Genomic DNA, 27,500 nt, shown 5'->3' with positions numbered 1-27,500 from the left:
ACAATCGACGATGAAGTGAACGTCAGGATTGCAAGAGCAAGCGCAACTTTTGGTAGACTCAATGCAAATGTCTGGAACAGAAGAGGCATTAGTCTTGAGACCAAGCTAAAGGTCTACAGAGCAGTAGTTCTCCCCACACTACTGTACGCCTGCGAAACTTGGACAGTGTACCAACGACATGCCAAGAAGCTGAACCACTTCCACACAACATGCCTCAGGAAGCTACTGAACATCAAGTGGCAAGACAGGACCCCAGACACAGAGGTGCTCGCAAAAGCCACCCTTCCCAGCATCTTCACCATCCTGATGAAGTCCCAGCTTCGCTGGGCTGGACACGTCGCGCGCATGCCAGACCATCGGCTGCCCAAAAGGCTCTTCTATGGCGAGCTGCAACAAGGGAAGAGATCACACGGAGGTCAGAAGAAGCGCTTCAGAGATACTCTGAAAGTCTCTCTGAAAGCGTTTGATATCAACCCTGACTCCTGGGAGGAATCTGCAGTAGACCCTGACAAATGGCGCGCTGTTGTGCACAAAGGTGCCAAGTTGAGTGAGGCCAACAGGACTGCTGCAGCTGTTCAGAAGAGGCAGGCCAGAAAGTCACGGGCAAACAAGCTCCCTGACAATGATATGCCTGTCTTTGTCTGCCCCAACTGTCAGCGAACATTTCGTGCACAGATTGGACTATTCAGCCATCTGCGCATTCACAGATAGATTCATGAGCATCCTCCCCCCACCCCACCACCACCCTCCCCCCATCCCCCAGCTGGATGACAACGATGGTCATCATCGATCTCGATGGACACACGAGTATAACACAGCGTCAAACTGAGAGACACAACATCGCTCACAACTGTACGGAACGGAAGCGAGTAACACACACACGCACACACACACACTCTAACACACACACACACACACACACACACACACACACACACACACACACACACACACACACACACACACACACACCAAGGGAAAAACAACAACAAAACCCTAGCATGAATGCTACACATGAATGATTCAAGTGAAATTTACACAGAAAAGTAACGATAAAATTTTAAACACAGATGTAAGAGACATAAAAGACAGCAAATAAGGCAACGAGTAATAGGGATATGGACATATAGACACATTATGTGAAAGACAGAGAGAGGGAGAGACAGAGGGGAGAGACAGAGACAGACAGACAGACAGACAGACAGAGATGTAAAGATATGTCAGTGTGGGGGAAAAAAAAGAGTTAGGTGAGGGTGGTTCACAATTTGTAATACATGTAATTATACAGAATCGTAGACGTGACCAGACTAGAGTTTGATTTCGTTTGTTTGTGTCCACTGTAAAGAGAAAATCTCTGAAAAGAATATTCTATAGCGAGGGAGAGAGAGAGAGGGCGTGGGGGGGGGGAGCGGTGAGAGAGAGGGAGAAAGAGAGAAGGGAGGTATAGAGGGGGGGAGGAGGAGAGAAGGAAAGAGAGAGAGGGAAGTAGAGAGAGAGAGAGGGAGAGAGCGAGCGGTGAGAAAGAGGGGGAGAGAAAGAGAGAAGGGAGGTATAGAGGGGGGGGGGGAGGAGGAGAGAAGGAAAGAGAGAGAGGGAAGTAGAGAGAGAGAGAGGGAGAGAGCGAGCGGTGAGAGAGAGGGGGAGAGAGAGAGAGAAGGGAGGGATAGGGGAGGAGGGAGGAGGAGAGAGGGAAGTAGAGAGAGAGGGGGGAGGGAGAGAGAGAGCGGTGAGAGAGGAAGAGAGAGAGGGGGACAGAGAGAGAGAGAAGGGAGGGATAGAGAGGGAGGGAGGAGGAGAGAGGGAAAGAGAGAGAGGGAAGGAGAGAGAGAGAGAGAGAGAGAGAGGGGGGGGAAGTAGATAGATAGATACAGAGAGAGAGAGAGAGATCATTTTGGGGGATAATCGATAAGCAGTTGTGTGCTTTTATCATGCAGCTGGCGACCAGCTTTGGGGTCCGTACATCATGATACAAGACAGTATCAAAAACATGGAAATAGAACTGAAATAACGTCCACCCGCCCACTCCCCCCCCTCCTCCCTCCCCCAACACCCACCCACACACACCCTGCCACTGACAGGCACTCGACACAAATTCACAGAGAATACAGAACGCTTTCGAAAACATGCAGTTGGAAGACAACAACAACAACAACAACAACAACAAAAAACAAGTTCTAGCGAGCATGAGTTAAAACTCATATGTATGGAGAGAGAGAGAGAGAGAGACGCTTTGACGCTTTGATGTTTTACTGTCATTGACTGTACAGTCCTTGTGACAGGTGGGAACAATACATTATCAGGAAACATAAGATCAAAGAAAGAAGCATAATATAAATCAACATTCTCATCACACATACAAATAATGCATATACCGACAATGGGACAAACATAAATCAACTGATCACTTCGGTCAGCTCGACCATCCAAATGAATAAATATTTTTGTATACACATGCACACAATCATGTGCATCTATCAAATTATCATCAAATAATATGTCCTATAATAGTTTTTTTTTCCCATAAATGAATAAATGAATTTTGCTTTACTCATATTTGTACATCTAAACTTATGTTTATCACCTTCTTTCGAAAATCCCATGCCTCTGAAATATATTTAGCAAATGATTTTATGATGTCTTCATCATTCGATCTGAGCAGCATTGTCATATCTTCTCTGAGAGAGAGAGAGAGAGAGAGAGAGAGAGAATAAGACAAGACAAGACAAATTATTTATTATCGAGGATAATAGATAAGCACTGGGGCGCTTTTTTCATCCAGTCCCCGCCCTCAAACATGGTCTACACTACACAATACTACAGTATATCGGGTGTCCCCCCCAAAAAAAAAGTGAACAGCTCCTTAACATGTACCTTCTCAGTGACAGAGAAACCGAATTCATTGAAAACTCTCACACAGCAACCTTTGTGCATCATCAGCAAGAGAGGGAGAGAGAGAGAGAAGAAGAAGAAGGCAAGGCAGCTGAACATCACTGCCGTGACAAGTATGATTTCCTCTCCCTGACAGTACGACAGATAATTTCGGTTGTGTGTGTGTGTGTGCGCGTGTATGTATGTGTACGCGCGCGGGCGCGCGTGTGTTTGTGTGCTTACACGCCAGTCAGTCACACGCATACATTGCTCTGATTCAGACAAATAAAATGATAATAAACCCGAAAGAAAGAAAACAATAACGGACGTTTCACATTATTTTATGCGGACAACGGTCACCCGGGCCCATATAATATTTCGGACCATCGACCTTGGCCTTTCGACTAAGTGTATATGGTCTATGGTGTGAATGTCCGATAAATACATTGTAGACCTTTTTTTTATATCTCATGCATAATAAGACATTTAAATAAATAGGTCATGACCGTTTGCATACATAAATCATTATATTACAATTAAGATACGGTGAAAAAAATGATTGATTAAACAAGAAAGAAAAGAAGCAAACAACAAACTCGATTGTCGTTTAAAATTCAGCTATCAAAAGTAATAGAGAAAATTAATCAAAACGAAACAAGATAAGGTTTTCAGTTTTCAACGGCCACCAAAAGCAAGCTCAAACTTAGGTCTAAGGGGAAAAAACTCGTGTCAGTCACTGCTGGCAACTATTGGCGGAGTTGTCCATCATGAGATTTCGCCACCACTGCCCTTTCTTTGTCATCATAACCATGTTTTATCCTCGCTCTGTCACTCTCTCTCTCTTTAAAAAAAAAAAAAAATCTTTCTGACTGTGTGTGTGTGTGTGTGTGTGTGTGGGTGTGTGTGTGTCTTTATTTCTTTAGTTTAACGTCTTTTCACTGTTAAGTGATATTAGACGCGCGGGGGAGGGTGTGTGTGTGGCGGAGGGGGAGGGGGTGTGTGTGTGTGTGTGTGTGTGTGTGTGTAGTGTTTGTATGCCGCGTGCGCGTGCGCGTGGAGGTTGGGGGTGATGAAAAGAGATGGTGGTATGACAAACAGGGAAGGAGTCGACAAAATTCTCGATAAATCGATTGCTTGTAACAGTTTTACAGTCCTTCTTCTGAAATGGTGAATGAGCATTGAAATCTCCCGTTATAAGAAATTTTGTAACTGTGTCTGCTTGTAACGTGCGAATCCATTCTGTGTTGTGTGCATATGTCAAATGATCGGTATAAGGACAGGCCCGGCGCTTCCTTTTTTGAGGAAGTGTCTGGGTTTGTTTCAATGTACCTTTTATTTACCTGTGTGCAAGCTGAATCGGTAGCGTAAGCAGCACTGATTTGAAGTTGTGTACCTTGTGAATGGAGAGAGTTACCACTCTTTACTATTTGCTAATCAGTTCATCTCCTGGCCTCATTATTTTAAAATTCCAGTTGAAAAACTACCGAGGCAACCATGTGTTTTGTTCTGTATTGTCCATGTGTTCTGTGTGGCTTGTTCAGGATTAGAGAGGCTATGCTAGTCTTGAATGAAAGCTAATTTGTATTTGCACATTTCTCAAGTTCTGTCTTTGCTGTTGTGTGCACATGTCAAATGATTGGTACAAGGACAGAACCGGCGAATTTTTTCTTTTCTTTCTTTTTAAAGGAAGTGTCTGGGTTTGTTCCAATGTATGTTTTATTTATCTGTGTGCTTGCTGAATCGGTAGCGTGAGCAGCACTGACTTGAAGTTGTGTACCTTATGAATGGAGAGAGTTACCACTCTTTACTATTTGTTAATTACTTCATCTCCTGGTCTCATTATTTGTTAACTTCCATTTTGAATTTGTTATTTTTTGTGTGTTGAAATCATTTGGTCCCATGGTAAGTAAACAGAGACGATAGTTAGCAGTGAGGAATTATACTGGACTGTCAATGCACACGAATTTAGACCTTGTATATCTGGTGGAGCAGGGGTTGGGACAGGGAATGTACTTCACATCTTCATGTACATAAATGGCTGTATTTATTTTTCCAGTGGTATCTGCCTTTTGATGGACCGGGGGATAATATATGACAATTATCAATCTTAGGCCAGTTTTTCCCTTCTCATATTTAGTGTCTGGAGGGTTAAAACTTGGTAGCTGTGTATTGCCAGATGTTGAACTAGGTGGTCATAATCATTATCGTCATTATGGAACAACAGTTCCACTGATCAATTTGGAAATCCTTTTCAGTCAGTCATCTTCGAAGAAAAGGAGAAATCTATTATACACAAAAGTGTGTATGTGTGTGTGTGTGTGTGATTCATTCTCTCCCTCTTCCCCTCTCTCTCTCTCTTTGCAAGAGAGAGAGAGAAATTGTGTGTGTGTGCGTTGTGTGTGTGTGTGTGATTCAATCCCTCTCGCTGTGTGTGTGTGTGTGTGTGTGTGTGTGTGTGTGTGTGTGTGTGCACTGTCTAAAATGGATTGGATAGCTGATTGGCCATGAAAGCTGAAGCCAACAGGACGCAATATTGTTCCTCGTTTTCGGCCGACAATCCATTGAGAAGTCGTCTGCTAACTGGTGGTAGATAAACCGTGTATCTTTGAAATCCCTTAATCGTGACATGCCAGCCCACGACATGTAAAATGTTGTATCCCGATTAATATCTGCCAGAAAAGAAGCGCTTGAAACCGGTTTGTGTGGTCGGTTTTATGTTGTTGTTGGTTTTGTGTGTGTGTGTGTGTGTGTGTGTGTGTGTGTGTGTGTGTGTGTGTGTGTGTGTGTGTGTGTGAGAGTATGTGTCAGTGTGTGTGTGTGTGTGTGTGTGTGTGTGTGTGTGTGTGTGTGTGTGTGTGTGTGTGTGTGTGTGTGTTAGCAGGTGGAAGCCTGCGATGTGTGCCTTTGTATTCAGTCAGATGATATGCAACACTTTTTATCAGTTCCGCTTCCTGAGCAGCTAATTTCAGCTCCTAATTTCCTGTTCATTCTCTTTACCTGTTGCTTCGATGAGAGAGAGAGAGAGAGAGAGAGAGAGAGAGGGGGGGTTCATATTACTTTATTTTATTTTTGCAATATATATTCCTTTTTTATTTTTATTCATTTTACATTACTATTATTACTTTACTTTTTTTTATTTTTTTTTTTATACCAAAAACAGGTTCTCATAAGACCTGTCCAATGTGTTGGGTTATGCAAAGATCAGGCGTATGTGGATGTGTCTGCGTGCTCCTTAAAACTGAATATTGAAAGAGTGGTTATAACTATGATATTAACATGAGTATAAAGAAAAATGAAAGGGCGGAAAAAGACTTGGGGGGGGGGGGGGGGGGGGGCAGGGGGGAGGCAGGATAAACATCAATGCAGTCTTACTGACTGCAGTTTCCTTGCACCACACGTGGGCATCGTAGCTGTGTAGAAGTGGTTGTCGCTGCACGACCTCAGTTCACAAAGCATACGGAATTTCCGCTTCGCGCAGCTCTGACACGAGGATCAAAATGGCCGATCGAACACTTCCGCTAGCTTCAGTCAGCAAAGGAGCGCAAAGAAGGCATGCGCAATCCATATATTATACATATCAGTGAAAAAGAAACCTTAAACAAAGTAAAACCATCGCCATCTAAGAAAGGCAAAGAAATGCCTTTATTCAAGGTGTGTGTGTGTGTGTGTGTGTGTGTGTGTGTGTGTGTGTGTGTGGAACTCAATCCTTCTCGCTGTGTGTGTGTGTGTGTGTGTGTGTGTGTGTGTGTGTGTGTGTGTGTGTGTGTGTGTGTGTGTGTGTGTGTGTGTGTGTGTGTGTGTGTGTGTGTGTGTGTGCAGTTCTAGTTTGCCTCTCTTCTCCATAGCTTTCGCTTCGGATTGATCATCACTATGCTTCTTACGTGGTCTGTCATTTATTAAAGACCTGAAACAGCCGTTCATGAAAAATAAACCTCGAACAAAGCAAAGCCATCGCCTTCTCAGAAATCAAAAGAAAAGCATTATTCAAGGTGAGTGTGGGAGCGCGGGTGCGCGTGCGTACTTCTCTGTGCGTGCGTGCGTGCGTGCGTGCGTGCGTGCGTGTGTGTGCGTGTGTGTGTGTGTGTGTGAACTGAGATGGCTGACATGGTACATCCAGTCTAAACCAATGTCTGCCAGTTCCTATGGGAGCATTCTAAGCCAAGGAACCATGGATGGACTCCTCTGATTACCATGTACACCCCGTCCCCTTGCGCCCCGCCCACTTTCCCTTTATTTGTGTTACACACACACACACACACACATGCACACACACACACACACACACACACGCGCGCGCGCGCCCCCCTACCCTCCTCCCTCCACACACACACACACACACACTTTGACAGCTTGATACGCATTGAAAGGATACAGTGATCGTTACCCCAGATTCACTTTCTTACGCTCCCCCCAAGCCTGTGTGTCCTTAGGTCTAACCTCCCAACCCCTCCCCCTTTCCCCTCAGGTAGGTCTATATTCTCCAGGAGCCAGTTGCATTGCTTGGTTCTAACTTTTTGACAGTTACACGTGACTAATCAATGCCTAAGACACTCTCCACTATAATCAAATTCTAGCCCAAATAGTCGGAACAGCAGTTGCCTCCTCTGCTGTTCTGATGGTCATAGTCGGACACGACTGACTATCATAATTAATGCCTACGTTGACCGAACTACGCCATTGGTTAGTTCCACACTGGACACAGTTAGTAGCGGGTTACGACCATACTAGGCTCTTCCGTCCGAGCAATGCATCTGGCTCCAGGTCTGTTTCCCATCTTTTCCCAGGTCTATGTAAATCCTGGCTCGTATTTGTTTAATGAAAATGCGTTTTCGGGCAGTGGTCAGCAATGATCATGGGTCTAAACCAGTGACAAAGTCCGTATAATACATACAATGTATTCATGATGCAAAAAATATGTTCACATTACGCAAGCTGCACACTTGAGTAGTGGTCGTCATTGGTCAGTGAATAGTCAAACTTGGTCAAGAAGTATTATTGCGTAAACATAATAAAATGCCACATTCTGAATATTTTTGGGGTGGGGGGCAGTGGTCACTTGTGTTCGGCAGAGGTCAGTGATGGTCAGTCGTACCTATGAATAGGCCAGATCTTGTCAAGAAATCATGATACAACATAAGCGTCACAAAAGAACACAATCTGAACAGTTAGTGATCAGTAGTGGTCAGCACTTGTAAGTTAGCGGCCAAAAAACCTGTCAGTCGTCACAATGATGCACAAACGTGAAAGAACAGTTTCGGGTTGTTGGTTTTTTTTATAACATGGGCAAGTTGTGGTCTGCACTGGTCAGCAGTAGTCAGTAGTAGTCAGGTCAAACGCTGTTAAAAAAAGTCCAGAGACTTCATAACCGTCACAAACTGATGCAATTTGAACACTGTTTGTAATCAATGGCCAGGTATCGGTCAAAAACCTGCCAAGACCTAACGATCTCACTGATGTGACAAAATTACGCAATCTGAACACTTTTTTTAAAAGCAAATTATCAGCAGTGATCAGCAGTGGCCGTACAGTAGAGGAGGTCAGTGGTGAATACCTGCCAAGATGACACAATTAGGGACACACACACATGTCAAAATATGCACGGAATGTATTGAAATATGAAATAAAAGCAAAAATGTATGTGTGCGTAAAGGGCGCGGGGGAGGGGTGGTGTGTTGGGGCTGGGGGGTGGGGGGGAGTGGGCGCGTTTTGGGACAGATCTACAAATGATGTCTGGGGACCTTCTTCTTCTTCTTCTTCTTCGTTCGTGGGCTGCAACCCCTACTTTCACTCGTATGCACACGAGTGGGCTTTTACGTGTATGACCGTTTTTACCCCGCCATGTACGCAGTCATACTCCGCTTTCAGGGGTGTGCATGCTGGGTATGTTCTTGTTTCCATAACCCACCGAACGCTGACATGGATTACATGATCTTTAACGTGCGTATTTGATCTTCTGCTTGCATATACACACGAAGGGGGTTTCAGGCACTAGCAGGTCTGCACATGTGTTGACCTGGGAGATCGTAAAAATCTCCACCCTTTACCCACCAGGCGCCGTCACCGTGATTCGAACCCGGGACCCTCAGATTGAAAGTCCAACGCTTTAACCACTTGGCTATTGCGCCCGTCACGTCTGGGGACCGAAACAGCATGAGGGGTGAGGGAGTGGGGGCGTAGGTGGTGGGTAGGTGGGGGGTTCCAGTGCGTCCCTCAGGGGAAATTTTAGGACACTGACTACTCCCCAGGGGGTCCTAAGTGGAGTGATGGCCTTGAGGCAACGCGTCCGCCTAGGAAATGAGAGAATCGAATCTGAGCGCGCTGGTTCGAATCGCGGCTCAGCCGCCGGTATTTTCTCCCCCTCCACTAGACCTTGAGTGGTGGTCTGGACGCTAGTCATTCGGATGAGACGATAAACCGATGTCCCGTGTGCAGCATGCATTTAGCGCACGTAAAAGAACCCACGTCAACAAAAGGGTTGTTCCTGGCAAAATTCTGTAGAAAAATCCACTTCGATAGGAAAAACAAATAAAACTGCACGCAGGAAAAAAAAAAGAAAAAAAAAGGGTGGCGCTGTAGTGTAGCGACGCGCTCTCCTTGGGGAGAGCAGCCCGAATTTCACACAGAGAAATCTGTTGTGATAAAAAGAAATACAAATACAAATACAAATACGGAAGGGGAGGAAAGGGGGGGGGGAGGGGGGAGTGAATTGGGACGTTACACCAGAATGGTTCTTTTCATGGGGTTTGAACCCACCCACAACTTTTTCGGTCATCATTCCTTGACGGTGCTTCAGTACCAAACTAGCTGGAGAGAGAGCAATATTCGTTTTTGTGTAGCTGAGTAGTTTATTGGAGCAAATAATAGGACTGGAAACGTTTATATTAGTAGTACAGCTTACAATATGTACAATTTAAAGCTTACAACAGTCATTGTGAAGTGTTGTACTGTAGCATACGTTGATAATGTGATCTGTCATTGGAACATATTGAACAGTCACATTTTGTGTGACTAGTCCTGTTCTTTTCTTATTTCAATGTTTTATTCATTCTTGTTTTTTTTTGTTATTTTATTCTTTTTTTTCTTCTTCCTGTCTATCTGATTCTTTCTGCTTAATTTCTATCTTTCTTTTTTGTTTTTTTTTCGGTCTTTCTGTCTGTCTTTTTTTCCTCTTTCGTTCGTTCTTTCTTTCTTTCTTTCTGTCTTTCTCTCATTTTCTTTCTTCTGTACTTCATTTCTCTCTCTCTCACTCCACTCCTTTCTTTCTTCTAACCCTGTCTTCCCATTCCTCTCCCTTTCCTTTATCCCACCTTTCCTTCTCGCTCCCTCCCCTCATCTCTCCCCCCCCCCCTTCTGATTTCCTTTCTGAACTCCTTCCCTTTTCCTCCTTCTTCACTTCCACCCTCCCCCCCCCACCTCCCTTCCTACCATCCTCTCTCACCCTCATTCTGTGCCACACACACCCCCCTCCCTCCCCCACCCACCCACCCCACCCTCATTACATTCCATCCTTACCATTTTCCTCCTTCTTCACTTCCACCCTCCCTCATTTCATGTCCCTCCCTCCTCCCTTGCCCCCCCCCCCCCCCCCCCCCGCTCCCCCCGCCCCAACCCCCTTCCCATGTCCTCGACATCTTTCCCCCGTTTCATTCTCTTCCACCACCACCCGTCCTTCCCTCATACCCTTTGTTACCCCCTCCCTTCCTTGTTCGCTTTCTTTCCTTCCTTCCACCGCTCCTTCACACTTTTTTTCTTCCTCATTTCCACCCTCCATCCTTCCATCAACTGCCCCCTCCCCCCCCCCAACCCCATCCCTGCACACGTCCTTGATCCTTTACTATCCCCTCCTCCTTTCCCTTTTTCCCTTCCTTATTTCTACCCTCCCTCCTTTCAGTAATTGCCCCGCCCCCCCCCCGCCCCCCTCCCCCCCAACCCCCGCATACTTCCGTGATCCTCTACATATTCCCTCCTCCTTCTTCTTCCCTTCTTCCTCAGTTTCATACCCTCTCTCCCTTCCACCCTCCCCCTCTTCCTCGTTCGCTTCCTATTCCCCCCCCCCTCCTTCCCCTTTTTTTCTTCCTGTCTTCCGCCCCTTCCCTCTCTCATATCCTTTCTACCCCTTCATCTTTGCTCCTTCCTAGTTCTTACACTCCTTCCATTTTTCTTTCCTTCCTTCCTTCCTTTTTTTTTTTCCTTCGTCTTCTTCTTCTTCTTCTTTTCACAATGTCAGTCCAGCATTTCTGATGAATAACGCTGTCCTCTCCAGGGTCCTGTCTGAAGCCATGGAGCTTGGTGTGTGGTATGGTTGGTGTCGGCCGTACGATGTCTCTGAGCCCCCCCCACTCCCCCCCACTTTTTTTTTTTCATTGCGACTTTCTACTCTCCCATTTTCCATTTTCTGCCCAATCCCCCCTGCTCTTCCCCCCCCCCCCCATTTCCTCCTCCACCTCTTTCCCTTTTCCTGCTTTTTTTTGTTTGTCATCCCACCTTCTATCCTTCTCTCTCTTTCTCCATCTTTCCCTGTTCCTCCCCCCCTTCTCTCCTTCTCTTTGTTCCTTCTTCACTTCTCCCCCCCCCCACCCCTCCTACCCTTCTATCACCCTGCTTCTTTGTTCTCCTTCCATGCCCTCCTCTTTCCTCCTTTTTTCCTTCTTTTCTTCCACCCTCCCTCCCTTCCCTCCTCCTCTCCTCTTCCTCTCCTTCTCTTTTTCCGTCTTCTCATCCACCACCACCCCTTCCCCTTCCATACTCTTTCTCTCTCTCCTTCCTTGTTACCTTCCGGTTTCATGCCCCCCCCCCCCCCCCCCCCCCCCCCCCTTTCTTTTTTTTTCCTTCTTGTCCTCCTGTATCTTCTCTTTCTTCTCTCTCTCCTTCTCATCCATCCTACCCTCTCCCTCCCATCCTTTGACTCTCTCTCTCTCTCTCTCCTTCCTTGTTCCCCTTCTGTTTAATCCTCTCCTTCCCTTTTCCCTTCATCTCTTCCACCAGACCCTCTCTCCCTCCTATCATCTCTCTCTCTCTCTCTCTCTCTCTCTCTCTCTCTCTCTCTCTCCCCATCCTTCCTTGTTCCCCTCCAATTTCCTCCTCCCCTCCTTCCTTTTTTTCCTTATTCTCTTCCAACACTCCCTCTCCCTCCCATCCCCCCACCCCCATCTCTCTCTCTCTCTGTCTTTGTCTCTCTCTCTCCATCTCTCTCTCTTTCTCTCTCTCGTCATATTTGTTACCATCCTATTTCCTCTTCCTCCACCTTGCCTTTTTTTTCCCCTTCCTTTCTTACTTCCCAGCCACCCTCCCCCCTCCCTCCCTTTCTCACATCCTCTCCCCCCCCCCCTGCTCCCTTCCTTCCCCCTACACCCCCCTCCTCCCCCATCCCTCCAAAAATCTTCTCTTTTCCCCTTCATCAACGTGACATCCACCCCACCTCCTGTTTGAAAACCTGGCTAAGGCCCGAGACACATGATGATCTCAGTTGTTGGTGCTGCTGGTTAATGGTGGCGGCGGTGGTGAACTGTAGCTGGTGCCTGTTAACTCACTCAGTACGGCCAGTCCTCTCTTCTCCTCTACACAGACCCCTCGGATGTCCTGTGGGTGTCTGAATGACCCAACCTTTAGCTTCCGTCGTCAGAATTGTGGTATTCTTTGTCAACATTCACGTCTTCAGTATAAGAGCCTTCCGCTTGCAATATTTTGATGGTGGTAATTGCGGTGAAACGCTGTTAACGTTGTCTCTTTCGCCGTTCGTATGGAGAGAGTTAAAAACCTGGTTAAGGCTTGAGACGATTCGTGATGTTGGCTGTTCTTGCTGGTGGTGGTGGTGGTGGTGGGTGAGATGTCAGTGGTGACTGTGGTGGTGATGGTGGTGGCGGTGAACGGTGGTTGCTGACGTGACGGTGCCTGTTAAAACCTGGTTAAGGCCTGAGACGATTCGTGATGTTGGCTGTTCTTGCTGCTGATGGTGGTGGTGGTGGGTGAGGAGGTATCGGTGCTGGTGGTGGTGCTGGTGCCTTGGGTGTGGGGGAGCTGGTAGCTCGTGCCGTCCTCCTCCTCCTCGGGCCAGTGCAGCCCCACGCACAGCTGATACACCAGGGCTCCTAGCAGAGCTCCCACGTGGGGACCCGCCAGGGGAACCCAGAACCAGTTGTAGCCTCTGAAACTGAAAGGGAAGGAGGGTGACGGGGTGAGAAGGAAGGGAAGGGAGCGGGGGGGGGGGGGGGGGGGGGGGGGGGGTGAAGGAGAGGGAAGAAAGGGAGAGAGAGAGGGAGAGAGAGGGAGAGAGACGAAAAAAAAAGCGGAAGAGGGAGGGAAGAGAGAAAGAGAGTTTAGGGAAGAAGGGGTGAAAGGAAGATTGGGGGTGGTGGTGGAGAGAGAGAGACAGAGTGGTGGAGTAGAGAAAGGCGACACACACACGCACACACACACACACACACACACACACACACACACACACACACACACACACACACACACACACACACACACACACACACACACACACACACACACACACACACACACACACACACACACACACACACACACACAAACTAACCAACGAACTAATTAACTAACTCCAACTAACCAACCAAGTCCCTAACTCCATTCGGTTTCAGTTTCTCAAGGAGGTGTCACTGCGTTCGGACAAATCCATATACACTACACCACATCTGTTAGGCAGATGCCTGACCAGCAGCATAACCCAACGCGCTTAGTCAGGCCCTGAGTGCAAGCATATATATATATCTTTGTGTACCTATCAGAGTGGATTTTTTCTACACAGTTTTGCCAGAGGACAACGCTTTCGTTGCCGTGTGTTCTTTTTCAGTGCGCCAAGTGTGTACTGCAAACGGGACCTCGGTTTATCGTCTCATCCGAATGAATAGACTCTCAGTTTGGTTTTGCAGACAAACTTTGGAGAAAGGACGAGACGAGAGAGAGATTCGAACACAGACCCTCACGGACTCTGTAACTAACTGACTGCCGACCGACCGACCAACCGTCCAACTAACTAACTAAGTGACCGACTGACCGACCAACGAACGAACTAACTAACTAACTAACTAACTAAGTGACCGACTGACCGACCAACGAACGAACTAACTAACTAACTAAGTAACCGACTGACCGACCAGCGAACGAACGAACGAACTAACTAACTAACTAAGTGACCGACTGACCGACCAACGAACGAACGAACGAACTAACTAACTAACTAAGTGACCGACTGACCGACCAACGAACGAACGAACGAACTAACTAACTAACTAAGTGACCGACTGACCGACCAGCGAACGAACGAACGAACTAACTAACTAACTAAGTGACCGACTGACCGACCAACGAACGAACTAACTAACTAACTAAGTGACCGACTGACCGACCAACGAACGAACGAACGAACTAACTAAGTGACCGACTGACCGACCAACGAACGAACGAACGAACTAACTAACTAACTAAGTAACCGACTGACCGACCAGCGAACGAACGAACGAACTAACTAACTAACTAAGTGACCGACTGACCGACCAACGAACGAACGAACGAACTAACTAACTAACTAAGTGACCGACTGACCGACCAACGAACGAACTAACTAACTAACTAAGTAACCGACTGACCGACCAACGAACGAACGAACGAACTAACTAACTAACTAAGTGACCGACTGACCGACCAACGAACGAACGAACGAACTAACTAACTAACTAAGTAACCGACTGACCGACCAGCGAACGAACGAACGAACGAACTAACTAAGTGACCGACTGACCAACCAACGAACGAACGAACGAACGAACTAACTAACCAACTAACTAACTAACTAAGTGACCGACTGACCGACCAACGAACGAACGAACGAACTAACTAACCAACTAACTAACTAACTAAGTGACCGACCAACGAACCAACTAACCAACCAACCAACCAACTAACTAACAAAATTAATAACTAACAAACTTACTAATAACTAAACAACTAACAAACTCACTAGCTAACTAACTTACAGACGTCTATCTTTCCACTACCTGAAAGGCTTGGTTCCCCAACCGGCGATGACAGTGAAGATGCGTGGCGCCAAATCCCGGGCCGGGTTGATGGCGAAGGCACAGTTGAGGCCGAAAGTCATGGCGATGCCGAAGACCACCAGACCCACCAGAAAGGGCACCAGGCCCCGGGAAGGTGCCAGACCTCGCTGGTCCGTGACGGCCAACACCCCCACCATCAGCAGTGCCGTGGCGAACACCTGCCGTGGTAGATCTTTTTTTCTTTTTTTTTTTTTAAATCCACATTTATTGCGACATCGTTTGCAGCTAAACCTGTATGTCAGGCATCTGCTTGGCAGATGTGGTGTAGCGTATATGGATTTGTCCGAACGCAGTGACGCCTCCTTGACCTACTGAAACTGAAACTGAAACTGTGTGTCTGCGTGCGTGTGAGAGTGTGTGTGTAATATGCACGTATACAGACCCTACTGTTTATGTTACATATTTTTCATGGGGATAAGGGATGAGAGAATGGATAGAGAACAGGGTCGGTTTTTTTTTCCTCCTTTTTTTTGGGGGGGGCGGGGGGTGGGTCGGAGGAGAGGGGGGGAGAGAGAGAGTGAGAGAAAGAGAGAATCAGTGAACGGGAGGGCCATCTCCAGTTCATATATGGGAGACTATCGAAATAAAACTTTCTCTGCTATTATCACTGTCTGAGTTTCTTCCCTTCGACCATTTCTCTCTCTCTCTCTCTCTCTCTCTCTCTCTCTCTCTCTCTCTCTCTCTGTGTGTGTGTGTGTGTGTGTGTGTGTGTGTGTGTGTGTGTGTGTGTGTGTGTGTGTGTGTTATTTTCTACGTTACTCTATGTCTGTCTATATGTCTGTCCGTCTGTCTCTATTTTTCTGGTTACTCTCTCTCTCCACTTCTCTCGCCACCCATCCCCCGCCCCCATCATTCTCGCCATTCCATTTGCTTGTCTTCTTGCACACTGAGCACAGTTCATCATGATAAAAACATTTTTTGGCCGTATTCATCGGGTGCCTGCATGGCTCAGTTGGGTGATCACCGTTCTCACAATCAGAAGGCTGTGAGTTCGAGTCTCCGGGCACGCCCAAAATGTGAAGAGTAGGAATATAGAATATAATAAGTCAAAACAAAAATATCAACGTAAAAAAAAAAAAATAATAATAACATAAATAAGTAAATAAAAGTCATGAAATATGAGCCGGTAAAACAGAAAATGGATACAAGAAACAAAAACAAAATAAATAAATAACCAAAACAAAAAACAACAACAAGAAAACCCATAGAATGTTGTTAAAAAAACCAATCTGGATGAAAAATGAAACTTCGTTTTTGGTTGTTTTTTTTTTTTTTTTTTTTTTAGTGTGTATGTGATTTTGGAGATCCTCTTGAAATGTACGTAAGTGTGCCTGTGTGTGTGTGTGTGTGTGTGTGCGTGCGTGCGTGCGTGCGTGCGTGCGTGCGTGCGTGCGTGCGTGCGTGCGTGCGTGCGTGCGTGCGTGCGTGCGTGCGTGCGTGCGTGCGTGCGTGCGTGCGTGCGTGCGTGTGTGTGTGTGTGCCGTGGAAGCTGCGTTAAGTAGTCTAGAAATGAGTGTGTGGAGGAGGGGGGTAGAGAGGGCGCAGGGTAATGTGTGTGTGTGTGTGTGTGTGTGTGTGTGTGTGTGTGTGTGTGTGTGTGTGTGTGTGTGTGTGTGTGTGTGTGTGTGTGTGTGTGTGTGTGTGTGTGTGTGTGTGTGTGAGACACCCCGACGCCATCTGCCCCAGTTCCTTCAGGGCCTGAGGAATGGAGATATAACTTGGGGAAGACAGTCTCCACTTTGATCAAATTCTATCCCAGACAGCCGGGACAGTGTGTTGCCTCTTCTGCTGTTCTGATGGTCATAGTCGGACACGACTATCATACGTTGTGACTTAGATGATTCCACGTCGCGCAAAGAAGTCAAAGCACCCAATTCACCGCATAGGAGAGAACTCTGCTGTCCTGATGGTTTCAGTCGCACACAACTGACTGTCACATGATTATATAAATTTATTCATTCTTTCATTGATTCACACCTTCTTACCTATAACCCTTTCTCCTGTCTATATGTATATTTGTTTCCTCACTAAAGTGCTTTGTTGTTGCTGTTGCTGTTATTGTCGTTGGTGTCGCTTTTTTCCTAGATAGAGACAAGTGCCAGGGGCAACTCTATCGCTTGCCGTGGGTTATTTTACGTGTGCAAAGTACTTTTTTTTTTTTTTTTTTTTAGTGTCTTTACCTGATCACCTAGACCTGTCCAGGTGGAGACGTAGGGCTGGGGGTAAGTGGACCAGATACCTGCAGTGGCGTTGACCCCCTCGACCATTCGTTTCCCGCCGTCATAATGCTCCAGGGCATCTGCAAAAAATATATTTCTTTTCTTTTAGTTGCGAGCAAGAAAAAAACGAGGTCATGCCGTCTTCAAACCCAAACATTCATTGTGAATTTTCTGGATCCGGATCCATCACGAAATAAACCGTTCATGGTCCGGAAATACAGCTGAATCCGGAAGACTTACGACCTATTATTGGTATGATTGTGATGATTTTTTGCCCCATAATGCTTTATCCAAATTTGGTATTGACAGACAAAGTATTTCCAGAGACACTGACAACATTAAAGTTTAACATGGACACACACACACACACACACACACACAATCGAACATGAAATTATTACATAGACTCACATTGTTTACAAAGTGAGTAAAAAGTATATTCAAGACATTATTTTGATTCGGCAGTAAAGGAGACGTTGACATCGCCTCAGGCACATTACAACATCCACAGACCTGCACAAACCAGTCTGACAACAGGCCTAGTGACCGGAAATGAAAAAAACGTTACCGGAAATGAAAGAAACGTTCCATTCATTTTTTGACTCACTTGTGTAAACAAAGTTTTAACCTGTTGTTCGGTTGTCTGTGTGTGTGTGTGTGTGTCTGTCTGTGTGTCCGTGGTAAACTTTAACATCACCATGTTCTGTGCAAATACTTGGTCAGTTGATACCAATTTTGGCATAAAAATAGGAAAAATTCAGTTCTTTCCAGTTAACTTGTTTAAAACAAAATTGCACCTCTGGGATGGGCACAACAAAATAAAAAAGAAGCCACATTATATGCAAACTGCATTTACTGTTATATATATATTTTTTTTTTAATTCTCTAAACTTGACACTTTGATCTGATATTCTGACACAACAACAAGAGCAGTCATTTTTATCTTTTTTTGTTGTTGTTCAAACAGGAACTTCTTTTGCTAAGCATGGAAGTTTTATTTATTTTGCAAACGTTTTGGTGCAGATAGTAAAAAAGGGAAATTAATCTGTAATTAATGCTACGGGGCTTAATTTGCTTTAAATGTATCTTTCTCATCTTAAACATTCCATTTGGAAATTATACTCAATACATAAAAAGCTTGTGTGTTTTACTCTCAGTGTACAGGGCTTTCACTATGTTCATTCGCCCAAGTGGTCTTTTTCGGAAAATACTAAAATCAATACGACGAGTGGACTTTATAGATCTATTGGCTGAGCCCTGAAGGTCATGGGCAAAAATCAATTGCGTACACATATTTATACATATTCACAGCGCGTGCTCATATTCTTCGCGAACGCGAACGACGCCATTTTGTTTCAAGTTGTTGACCTGCCTGTTCAATCCTATATTCAATACACGATAACATGTGATGGAAAGTTGGAGAAAGAGACCGTTAAATATTTATTCAGAGAAAGATTTGTGAACGCCTCATCACTTATGGATTATGCACCAAACTGCCATAAAAATATCCACAGAATCAGTGGGAATTCACAGTTAAAAATAATAAACCATGAGAGTTATTACCCTTGAATTGATGAAACGTAAAATTTTCCGGTCTTGACTTTTCTCAAAATGAAGTCCTTTTCACTTCAGACAACGTTTAGAAGTACTTGTAATTGGCTCTACATTTTATTAGTTTAACAAAATACTCAATTTTCATATCAACTTTAAAACTATAAAACTAGAATGAACATAAAAGAGAAATTGAATCGACCGTGTCAACTGGGTGTAACTAAACTTGTACATGTATCTAGATCCAGAGAAAACGGCTAAATGTTGCAGTGTGATTGCGGCGATAGCCACGTCTCCTTTACCGCGGACTTAAAAAGAATTTTTAATTGCCCTTAAAGATTTTTTGCATGTCCAAGATACACCAGAATAATATGATTTAAACAGCGTTCTCACTGCGAATACCGCAATCGATTTATCGCCCTTTAAAAAAGCATGTTTAAATGTTATATTTTTGAACGTCAGCTAAGGAGCCCCGATCGTGTAATGGGTAAGACAGTTTCTTCTCACCCGAAGACGCGGGGTTCGAATCTGCCGTTAGGCCTTTCTTTTCTTTTTTCTTTTGACCCGAAGCTTTATAATAACAAATACAAAACACATTTTAACGATTAGATTTTTTTTTTTAAGTGTATCACAAGTGAGTCTTGAAGGCCTTGCCTCTCTTGTTTCTTTTATGTTCATTCCAATTAATTCAGTATCCACTTTAGAATATTTAAATGCATTAAACACGTCGATGGTGTTGTCAGTGTAACTGCATGCGTTCTGTCCAAAATTTGTGTTTCTTTTCTTGTAATTGCGAACAAAAAAAACGATGTCATGTCGTCTTCTTACCACGCGTAGCCTACGTTCCGGCAACAGGGAAGCGGTAAATGGTGTTTTCGGACGCCGGAAGTAGCCTCAACGAAAAAAAATCGTTAATGATTCGCAAATACAGCTTCATTCGGGAGACTTACAAACTATCATTGATATGACAGTGAATATTTATTTTGTGTTTTATGTTTCAGCCAAACTTAGCAGAGAATATGTCCAGAAAAAATGCCAAGGTTAAACTTTACTACGGCCACACAGACAGACAGACGCACAGACAATCGAACACCGAGTTATAATATAGACTCGCTTTGTTTACATAATGTGAGTCAAAAATAGCGAGACAACCCCCTTTTTCTTTTTACAGTAGCAAGAAAAAAAACCCCAAGCTATTTGACATTGGAAAGTTATGCTTTTTTTTACGATAGCGAGAGCAAAGTCTTTTTACAATGGAGAGAAACGCTGTTACATAAACAGTGAGAAGAAATTTTTAATTTTCACGCAGTCTTACCAGAATGGTCAAGACGCTCAGCTGCCAATACAGAGAGTCCGTGAGGGTGGAGGTTCAAATCCCACCCTCGTCCTTTCTCCCAAGTTTGACTGGTAAATCAAACTGAAGGTGTAGTCATTCAGATGAGACGATAAATCGAGGTCCCGTGTGCAGCATACACATGGCGCACTGAAAAAGAACCCATGGCAACAAGAGTGTTGTCCTCTGGCAAAATTCTGTAAGAGAAATCCACTCCAATAGGTACACAAATATATATTATGTACGCACTCAAGTCCTGACTAAGCGCGTTGGGTTTTGCTGCTGGTCAGGCAGCTGCCTAGCAGATGTGGTATAGTGTATATGGATTTATCCGAACGCCTTCTTGAGAAACTGAAACTGAAACTTACCCATGTAGACCAGCCAGATGAATAGGGATGCGAGGAAAGCTCCCAGGTACTGGGCGAGGGCGTAGACGGGCAATTTTCTAAGGGGCAGTTTTCTCAGAAACACCATGGCCAACGACACTGCCGGGTTAATGTGGCCCCCTGGAACAAAGTCACTCACTCAAACGCTGGGCTGCAAGAGCCATCTTAGAAGTTTTTATTTAGCATACAGTATTCTCCTGTTTCAGCCAACGCCAAGCTTGCTTAGCATAAAGTATTTTCCCATTTAAAAAAAAAAAAAAAGCAACAATAGGTTTGCTGAACATAATATTTTCTTCTATTTTAGCAACGCCACGTTTACTTAGCATAAAGTATTCTCCTATTTTAGCAACGCCAAGTTAGCTTAGCATAAAGTATTCTCCTATTTTAGCAACGCCATGTTTGCTTAGCATAAAGTCTTCTCCTCTATCTTAGTAACGCCAAGTTTGCTAAGACGTTATTAAGAACGTTCCTGATTCTATTGCACCAATGTAGACTCAGCGATAACTTTGCTTAATTAGCGTAATGAATTTTCCTGTCTTTGCATCGGTAAGTTTGCACAGCGTTGAGAATATTTCTCGAGTCTGTAGTTTAAGCGTAGACGTATGAACATTCATTCCTAACGCAAAGTAAACTTAGCAATACTAAGATCTCTTACGCAACCCAACCCGATGTACGAAGATGCGTAATTATCTCAATGAATAGAACGCAGATTTCACAGTCTAAATGGTGTGAGTTCGAGTCACAGACATTCAACATAGAAACTGACAGTTTCACTGCTCATCTAAGCATAGCATACTGTCGTTCTGATATATCAGTGTAATGTGTTGGTATTAGAGAGAAAAAAGAGAGGTTTGTACATCTGCCATGACAGAGAGAGAGAAAGATACAGGGCATTTCAAAGACTGAAAACAAATAGATAAAGAAGCCTAATGGACACACACACACACACACACACACACACACACACACACACACACACACACACACACACATTCTGTCAGAGAAAGAAACATGGATAGACAAAGTAGTTCAGTGACAGAGACAGACAGACCGAGAAAGAAAGAGAATTTCGGTAAGCAGGGACAGGAGTTCACACACACACACACACACACACACACACACACACACACACACATGGAGACAGACAGGGACAAATTTTATATGTGACAGGGACACAAAGAAAGCGACAGTGGAAGCGCTAACGACAGTTTCAAGCGAACTTTGAAGACCTTCTCACCATAGACGATTATGGTTCAACCCAACCAACCTCAGGGAAAGGGGTGGAGAGTGACAAAGAGAGAGTGGTGGACCAGTCACGGTGGCGAAGTGGTTAACGTCGCGGACTGACAGCTGCGAGGACGCGGGTTCGAATCCCAGCGGAGGTGGGTTTTTCGGCCCGTGGCCGGCTCCTACCCAGAGTTGAGTGTGCTGTAGGCTTAATGGAGAGACTGGGACCACACAGTCGAGTATCATCCACTTTACGAATGCGTCTTTGGGTGTGTTGCTCTAATTACCTGACCAACACTGCAAGTGTCTGTATCTCTCGGGCCTGGTTAATGCCGGGATATCATTGTGACAGGAAGCGTAGAGTACAGCCTTGTCTCGCAGTCCCAAACCAAAATGGACCTCCATAGCAACATCGTCATCAACATCATCATCCTCGGTGTATGTGATATTTTTTACATTTGTATCTTCGTAATATTCGTAAAAGCTGTTGTTGACTTTTACAGTTAAGGTCCCCATGTTGTTTACTTGTCTATGTTGTGTTAATGCACCTGACCAAATTTCTCCAGTTGGAGATGATAAAGTTATTCTTATCTTATCTTATCTTATCTTATATGTGTACGAGACTAAATATCCTGATTGAATGACACAGGAAACGAATGATGAGCACCAACTGGCAGCTTGTCAGTCGGATTTACCCAGGCAGGCAGCCTGTTGTACAAATGACACCATGTTTATAAAGTGCTTAGAGCTTGGACTCGGACCGAGGTTATAGGCACTATAATAAGCATCCATATCATTCGTTCAAACGAGACTAAAAAAAAACTTGATCGAATGACACAGGAAACGAATGATGAGCGCCAGGTGGCAGCTGTCAGTTGGCTTTACCCGAACGGGAGGCCTTTTGTGCAAATGACGCCGTGTTTGTAAAGCGCTTATAGCTTGTGGTCTCCGACCGAGGATAGGCGCTATATAAGTATCCATATCATTCGTTCAAACAGGGTGGGTAGTGTGACGGTAATGCCACCATGGATTAAACTGTATGTTTGTGACAGGCGTGCACCAGTTAATGACGTGTGAATAATCTCACAGCTGCTTGCTTTAAGCGCATGTGCTTGATTAATAATGAACGAGCCTCTCTCTCTCTCTCTCTGTTATTCGTTGTATATTGGTGTACACACACACACCCTCACACACACACACACACACACACACACACACACACACACACATTCTTTCTCTTTCTCTGTAGGCCTACATATCTTCCCTGTGTCTTAGCGTCAACACATACACAATACACTGATAAAGAGGCGTGCACATATCCGCGCCCGCATGCACGCACAGAGACAGGCACACAAACGCATGTATACGTCCACACAAAGACATACACAGATACACATACTCTCCTCCCTCTGTCTGTCTCTGTCTCTCACTCTGTTTTTAGTACTAAGCCTGTAATTTATGAATTCATCAATGATAGATTTAAAGTGGTGTTTCTTATATTAAAACATTGGCATTTACATCGTTATATACAAGGTATTTTGTAACTTTATAACACACACACACATACACATACACATACCAGAACACAACACAACACACACACACACACACACACACACACACACACACACACACACACACACACACACATACCGCAACACAACATACACACACATACCACAACACACACACACACACACCACATCACACACACACACACACACATACACAGACCATAACACACACACACACACACACACACACACACACAAACACACACACACCACAACACACACACACACACACACACACACACACACACACACACACACACACCACAACACACCACACCACACACACACACACACACACACACACACACACACACCTCAACACAACACACAACACACACACACACACACACACACACACACACACACAATGTCACGTGTCCTCACCAGAGATGTTTCCAGACACCATGACGCCCAGGGTGATGCCCACACCGAAGGACCAGGCGATAGTGATGGCACCCCCGGCAGTCGGCCCGCCCAGTACCGCTTGGGCCACGGACCCATCGCCAAACGTCTGCACACACACACACACACACACACACACACCACATGCACCACATGCACACACTCACAGACACACAGACACAGACACACACACACACACACACACACACCACATGCACACACACACACAACACACACACACACACACACACACACACACACCACACACACACACACACACACACACACACCACATGCACACACACATACATACACACACACACACACACACACACACCACATGCACACACACACACACACACACACACACACACACACCACATGCACACACACACACACACATACACACACACACACACAAGGAAGATCAGAAGAGGAGCAAAGAGGATGGAAGTGGAGTTACGACGCAGTGGGTAATGCGCCCGGCTTTGGGCTGTCTTCAAGAGACCTTCGTGCCTAGCGCCTGCAGGTAAATGTGTACCTGCGGTAATCTGCCTGAAGCTAGGCAAACTGCCTGAGGGTAAGCAGTATCCAGTATTCATGAACACAGGAGCCTACCCGCGGGTCTACAAAACCGAAGGCAATTCACCCTTACTACCTGTGAAGGGTGACTGCCCACGAAGCAGAGGTAAATATGGCGGATCAGTTTTGGTGAGGGAAAACAGGCGGGCTTTGCAGAGTGCACGTGGTTTAACTCTCTCCATACGAACGGCGAAAGAATCGACGTTAACAGCGTTTCACCCCAATTACCATCATCAAAACATTGCAAGCGGAAGGCTCTTATACTGAAGAGGTGAATGTTGACAAAGAATACCACAATTCTGATGACGGAAGCTAAAGGTTGGGTCATTCAGACACCCACAGGACATCCGAGGGGTCTGTGTAGAGGAGAAGAGAGGACTGGCCGTACTGAGTGAGTTAACGTAAATGCTCTGAACTGTCGTGGGGTGAGAAGAGCATGTATAGAAGGGAATCACCAGGGTTTTTAATTATAGACGATGGGATAGCTGTCTGAGCACACCCCACGTGTCTTGAATAGGAAGTTTACTAAACCTTCATGATAAACTGTACCCGCGGGTCCCTTCCATGTCAATGGTAACTTGCTTGAAGGCAAAATGAATTTTGTCTTGAATACTGCCCTTGGAAGCAGGTGTCCACAGGTTCGAATCAAAGGATTTTTACCACAGCAACAAATCAAGCAAGGCACACGGAAGTAATTGTGCATTTTCTCTACAGCTTCTGGACTCTTCAACCTGATGACAGCACTTCTGATGGCTGCTCCACAGCTGTCCCTGTCAGATGTCAGCTGGTCCCAGAGATGGTGATCGATGCTGGCTAGTGCGAGCTGGTGCTTCAGCGGCTGGCCTTTGAACCGTTGCACGGGGCCCTATGGCCTCGTTTCCAAGCCCCGAGAGAGCTCTCCATACAAGACTTTCTTGGACATCCTGGAGTCTTTCATGCACGAGTCGTGACCAGCCCAGCGAAACTGTTTCAATAACAAAATAAGAGCATGGCCTCCGTCGATGCTCATTAGATCAACCTTCTCAAGGACATGACCCTATCATGTGATCCTTATGATAGAGCGTATAGAAACAGCTCTGGCGGAAACGTTGTTGGAGGCTTTGTTTGGTCTCCAAAACAGAAGAGCCACGCCTCCGACCCGAACAGGAGTGTGGGGATGAGCACAGCTTGGTTCACCTGCACTTTGGTTGTCAGATGCAGCGAATGGTTTTGCCAAACACGTTCCTATCAACGCCCAAAGGCAATGCTGGCCTCAACGAGCCCTTGGCAACTAATGCGTCTCGAGACTGTATGCATGTCGTGTCCGACCATGACCATCAGAGATGGCAATTTCTGTCCATACAGTCTGTGCTAGAATTCGATTATGGTGAAGAGTGTCTTGCCCAAGTTACATCCCCACTCTCTCGGCCAAGAGGTTTTAGGAAAGTCGGCGTTGGGATGATTACCAAAGGCACAACTAGCCCCCAAGGTTGCAGAATTAAGAACCCAGTGCCATCTTACCTCATAGTTTGAGAGTCATAGTCCTTCACAAAATACTAAGCTGTAAATTACTTACCATTGAGAGAGAGAGAGAGAGAGAGAGAGAGAGAGAGAGAGAGAGAGAGAGAGAGAGAACGAAATGTGTCAGGTTTGGTTGAAAAGAAAAGCTTCTGTCTCTCTTTCTCCTCCTCCTCCTCCAACAATACATACAATACAATCCTCCTTCCTGCCACTAACTAAAGACCACACTTGTGGCTGGACAAAAGACTGTGCAACAAAGCGGGAACAATGGATCACTGGTTGAGGCCGGTTGTGTTGGTGTGTGCCCGTGGGAGGGGGGGGGGGGGGACCATTACGGAGGAATTCCCGAAAATGGGAGGTGCTAGAAACCTGAGTGGTTGAGGAGGAAAGACTAACGAGGTGAGGCGAGGAAAATTCAGACCCGCTGTGTGTGTGTGTGTGTGTGTGTGTGTGTGTGTGTGTGTGTGTGTGTGTGTGTGTGTGTGTGTGGTCAGCTGTTCACTGTCTGTCTGTCTGTCTGTCTGTTCGCCTGTTGTGTCGGACTGTCTCGTGTTTCCGTCTGTCTACCTCTGTGTGACTCAAAGATCTAACTCTCTGAGAATGTCTGTCAGTCTATTGCTCTATGAATGGCTCTGTTTCTGTCTCTGTCTCTCACCCTCTCTCTCACTGTGTGTGTGTGTGTGTGTGTGTGTGTGTGTGTGTGTGTGTGTGTGTGTGTGTGTGTTACTGCGACAAAAATAAGAATGTCTTTGTTTTCACAACCGATCCATTTCATGATCTGCCAGAGGATAATTTATCATCTGTTCACAGAATTGAAACTAGCACTTCGTTCATCTGTGAACATGCAACTCACAAATCATTACCAGGTGATGATGATGATGATGATGATGATGATGATTTTTAATTGCATATTGTACTGCTGTAATTGTAGGCTTTGTGGGAGAAACATGATTAAAATACTTTGTATAAAAAAAAGGGGCCATCGCTTGGCATCGATCCTCGATCGGTGTGCAGCGAGCAGGTCAACATCGGTCCCGAATAATTTACCAGATGTAACGTTCCATTCTCTTTCATTGAACGTTCATGCATACATCACTTCCGGCGTTTCAGGGAAATGTGGGCCTTTCTTGATTCTTTGAGTTTGTAAGTCTTCAGGGTGATGATGGCCTAGAGGTAACGCGTCCGCCTAGGAAACGAGATAATCTGAGCACGCTGGTTCAAATCACGGCTCAGCCGCCGATATTTTCTTCCCCTCCACTAGACCTGGAGTGGTGGTCTGGATGCTAGTCATTCGGATGAGACGATAAACCGAGGTCCCGTGTGCAGCATGCACTTAGCGCACGTAAAATAACCCACAGCAACAAAAGGGTTGTTCCTGGCAAAATTCTGCAGAAAAATCCACTTTGATAGGAAAAAACAAATAAAACTGCACGCTGGAAAAACACCAAAAAAAAGAAAAGAAAAAAAAAGGGTGGCGCTGTAGTGTAGCGACGCGCTCTCCCTGGGGAGAGCAACCCGAATTTCACACAGAAAAATCTGTTGTGATAAAAAGGAATACAAATACAAATACAAATACAAAAAGGTCCAACCAGGAATCCAAATCTGGACCCTCTCAGATAGGTCACCCTCAACACCTCCTGACTCCGTCTTTGCCAGATTACCAATGAACTCCCACTAAAAAATTGAAAAACCGACCAGCTCCCACTAAAATTACCTGATGTAACGATTACCGGATACAATGCTTTATTGTCATTCAATGACACTTTCGTCGGGAT

General features: G+C 45.4%; 1 protein-coding gene across 1 annotated transcript in view; it reads right to left on the bottom strand.

The window, feature by feature from the left end:
- Nucleotides 1-8,405: 8,405 nt before the first annotated feature.
- The window catches only part of LOC143282223 (aquaporin-10-like), a 20,035-nt gene continuing 940 nt past the window's right edge, over nucleotides 8,406-27,500 (bottom strand). The window contains exons 2-7 of the mRNA XM_076587824.1: nucleotides 23,626-23,752; nucleotides 20,423-20,560; nucleotides 17,132-17,250; nucleotides 14,892-15,109; nucleotides 12,870-13,018; nucleotides 8,406-8,419 (exon numbers count right to left, since the gene is read on the bottom strand). Of these exons, the coding sequence (XP_076443939.1) occupies nucleotides 8,406-8,419; nucleotides 12,870-13,018; nucleotides 14,892-15,109; nucleotides 17,132-17,250; nucleotides 20,423-20,560; nucleotides 23,626-23,752 (765 nt within the window). The remainder of the gene's footprint in view (nucleotides 8,420-12,869; nucleotides 13,019-14,891; nucleotides 15,110-17,131; nucleotides 17,251-20,422; nucleotides 20,561-23,625; nucleotides 23,753-27,500) is intronic.

The sequence above is a fragment of the Babylonia areolata genome, chromosome 5 (genome assembly GCF_041734735.1).
Source record: "Babylonia areolata isolate BAREFJ2019XMU chromosome 5, ASM4173473v1, whole genome shotgun sequence".
Classification (NCBI taxonomy): domain Eukaryota; kingdom Metazoa; phylum Mollusca; class Gastropoda; order Neogastropoda; family Buccinidae; genus Babylonia; species Babylonia areolata.
This window is presented reverse-complemented; position numbering and strand designations above follow the sequence as displayed.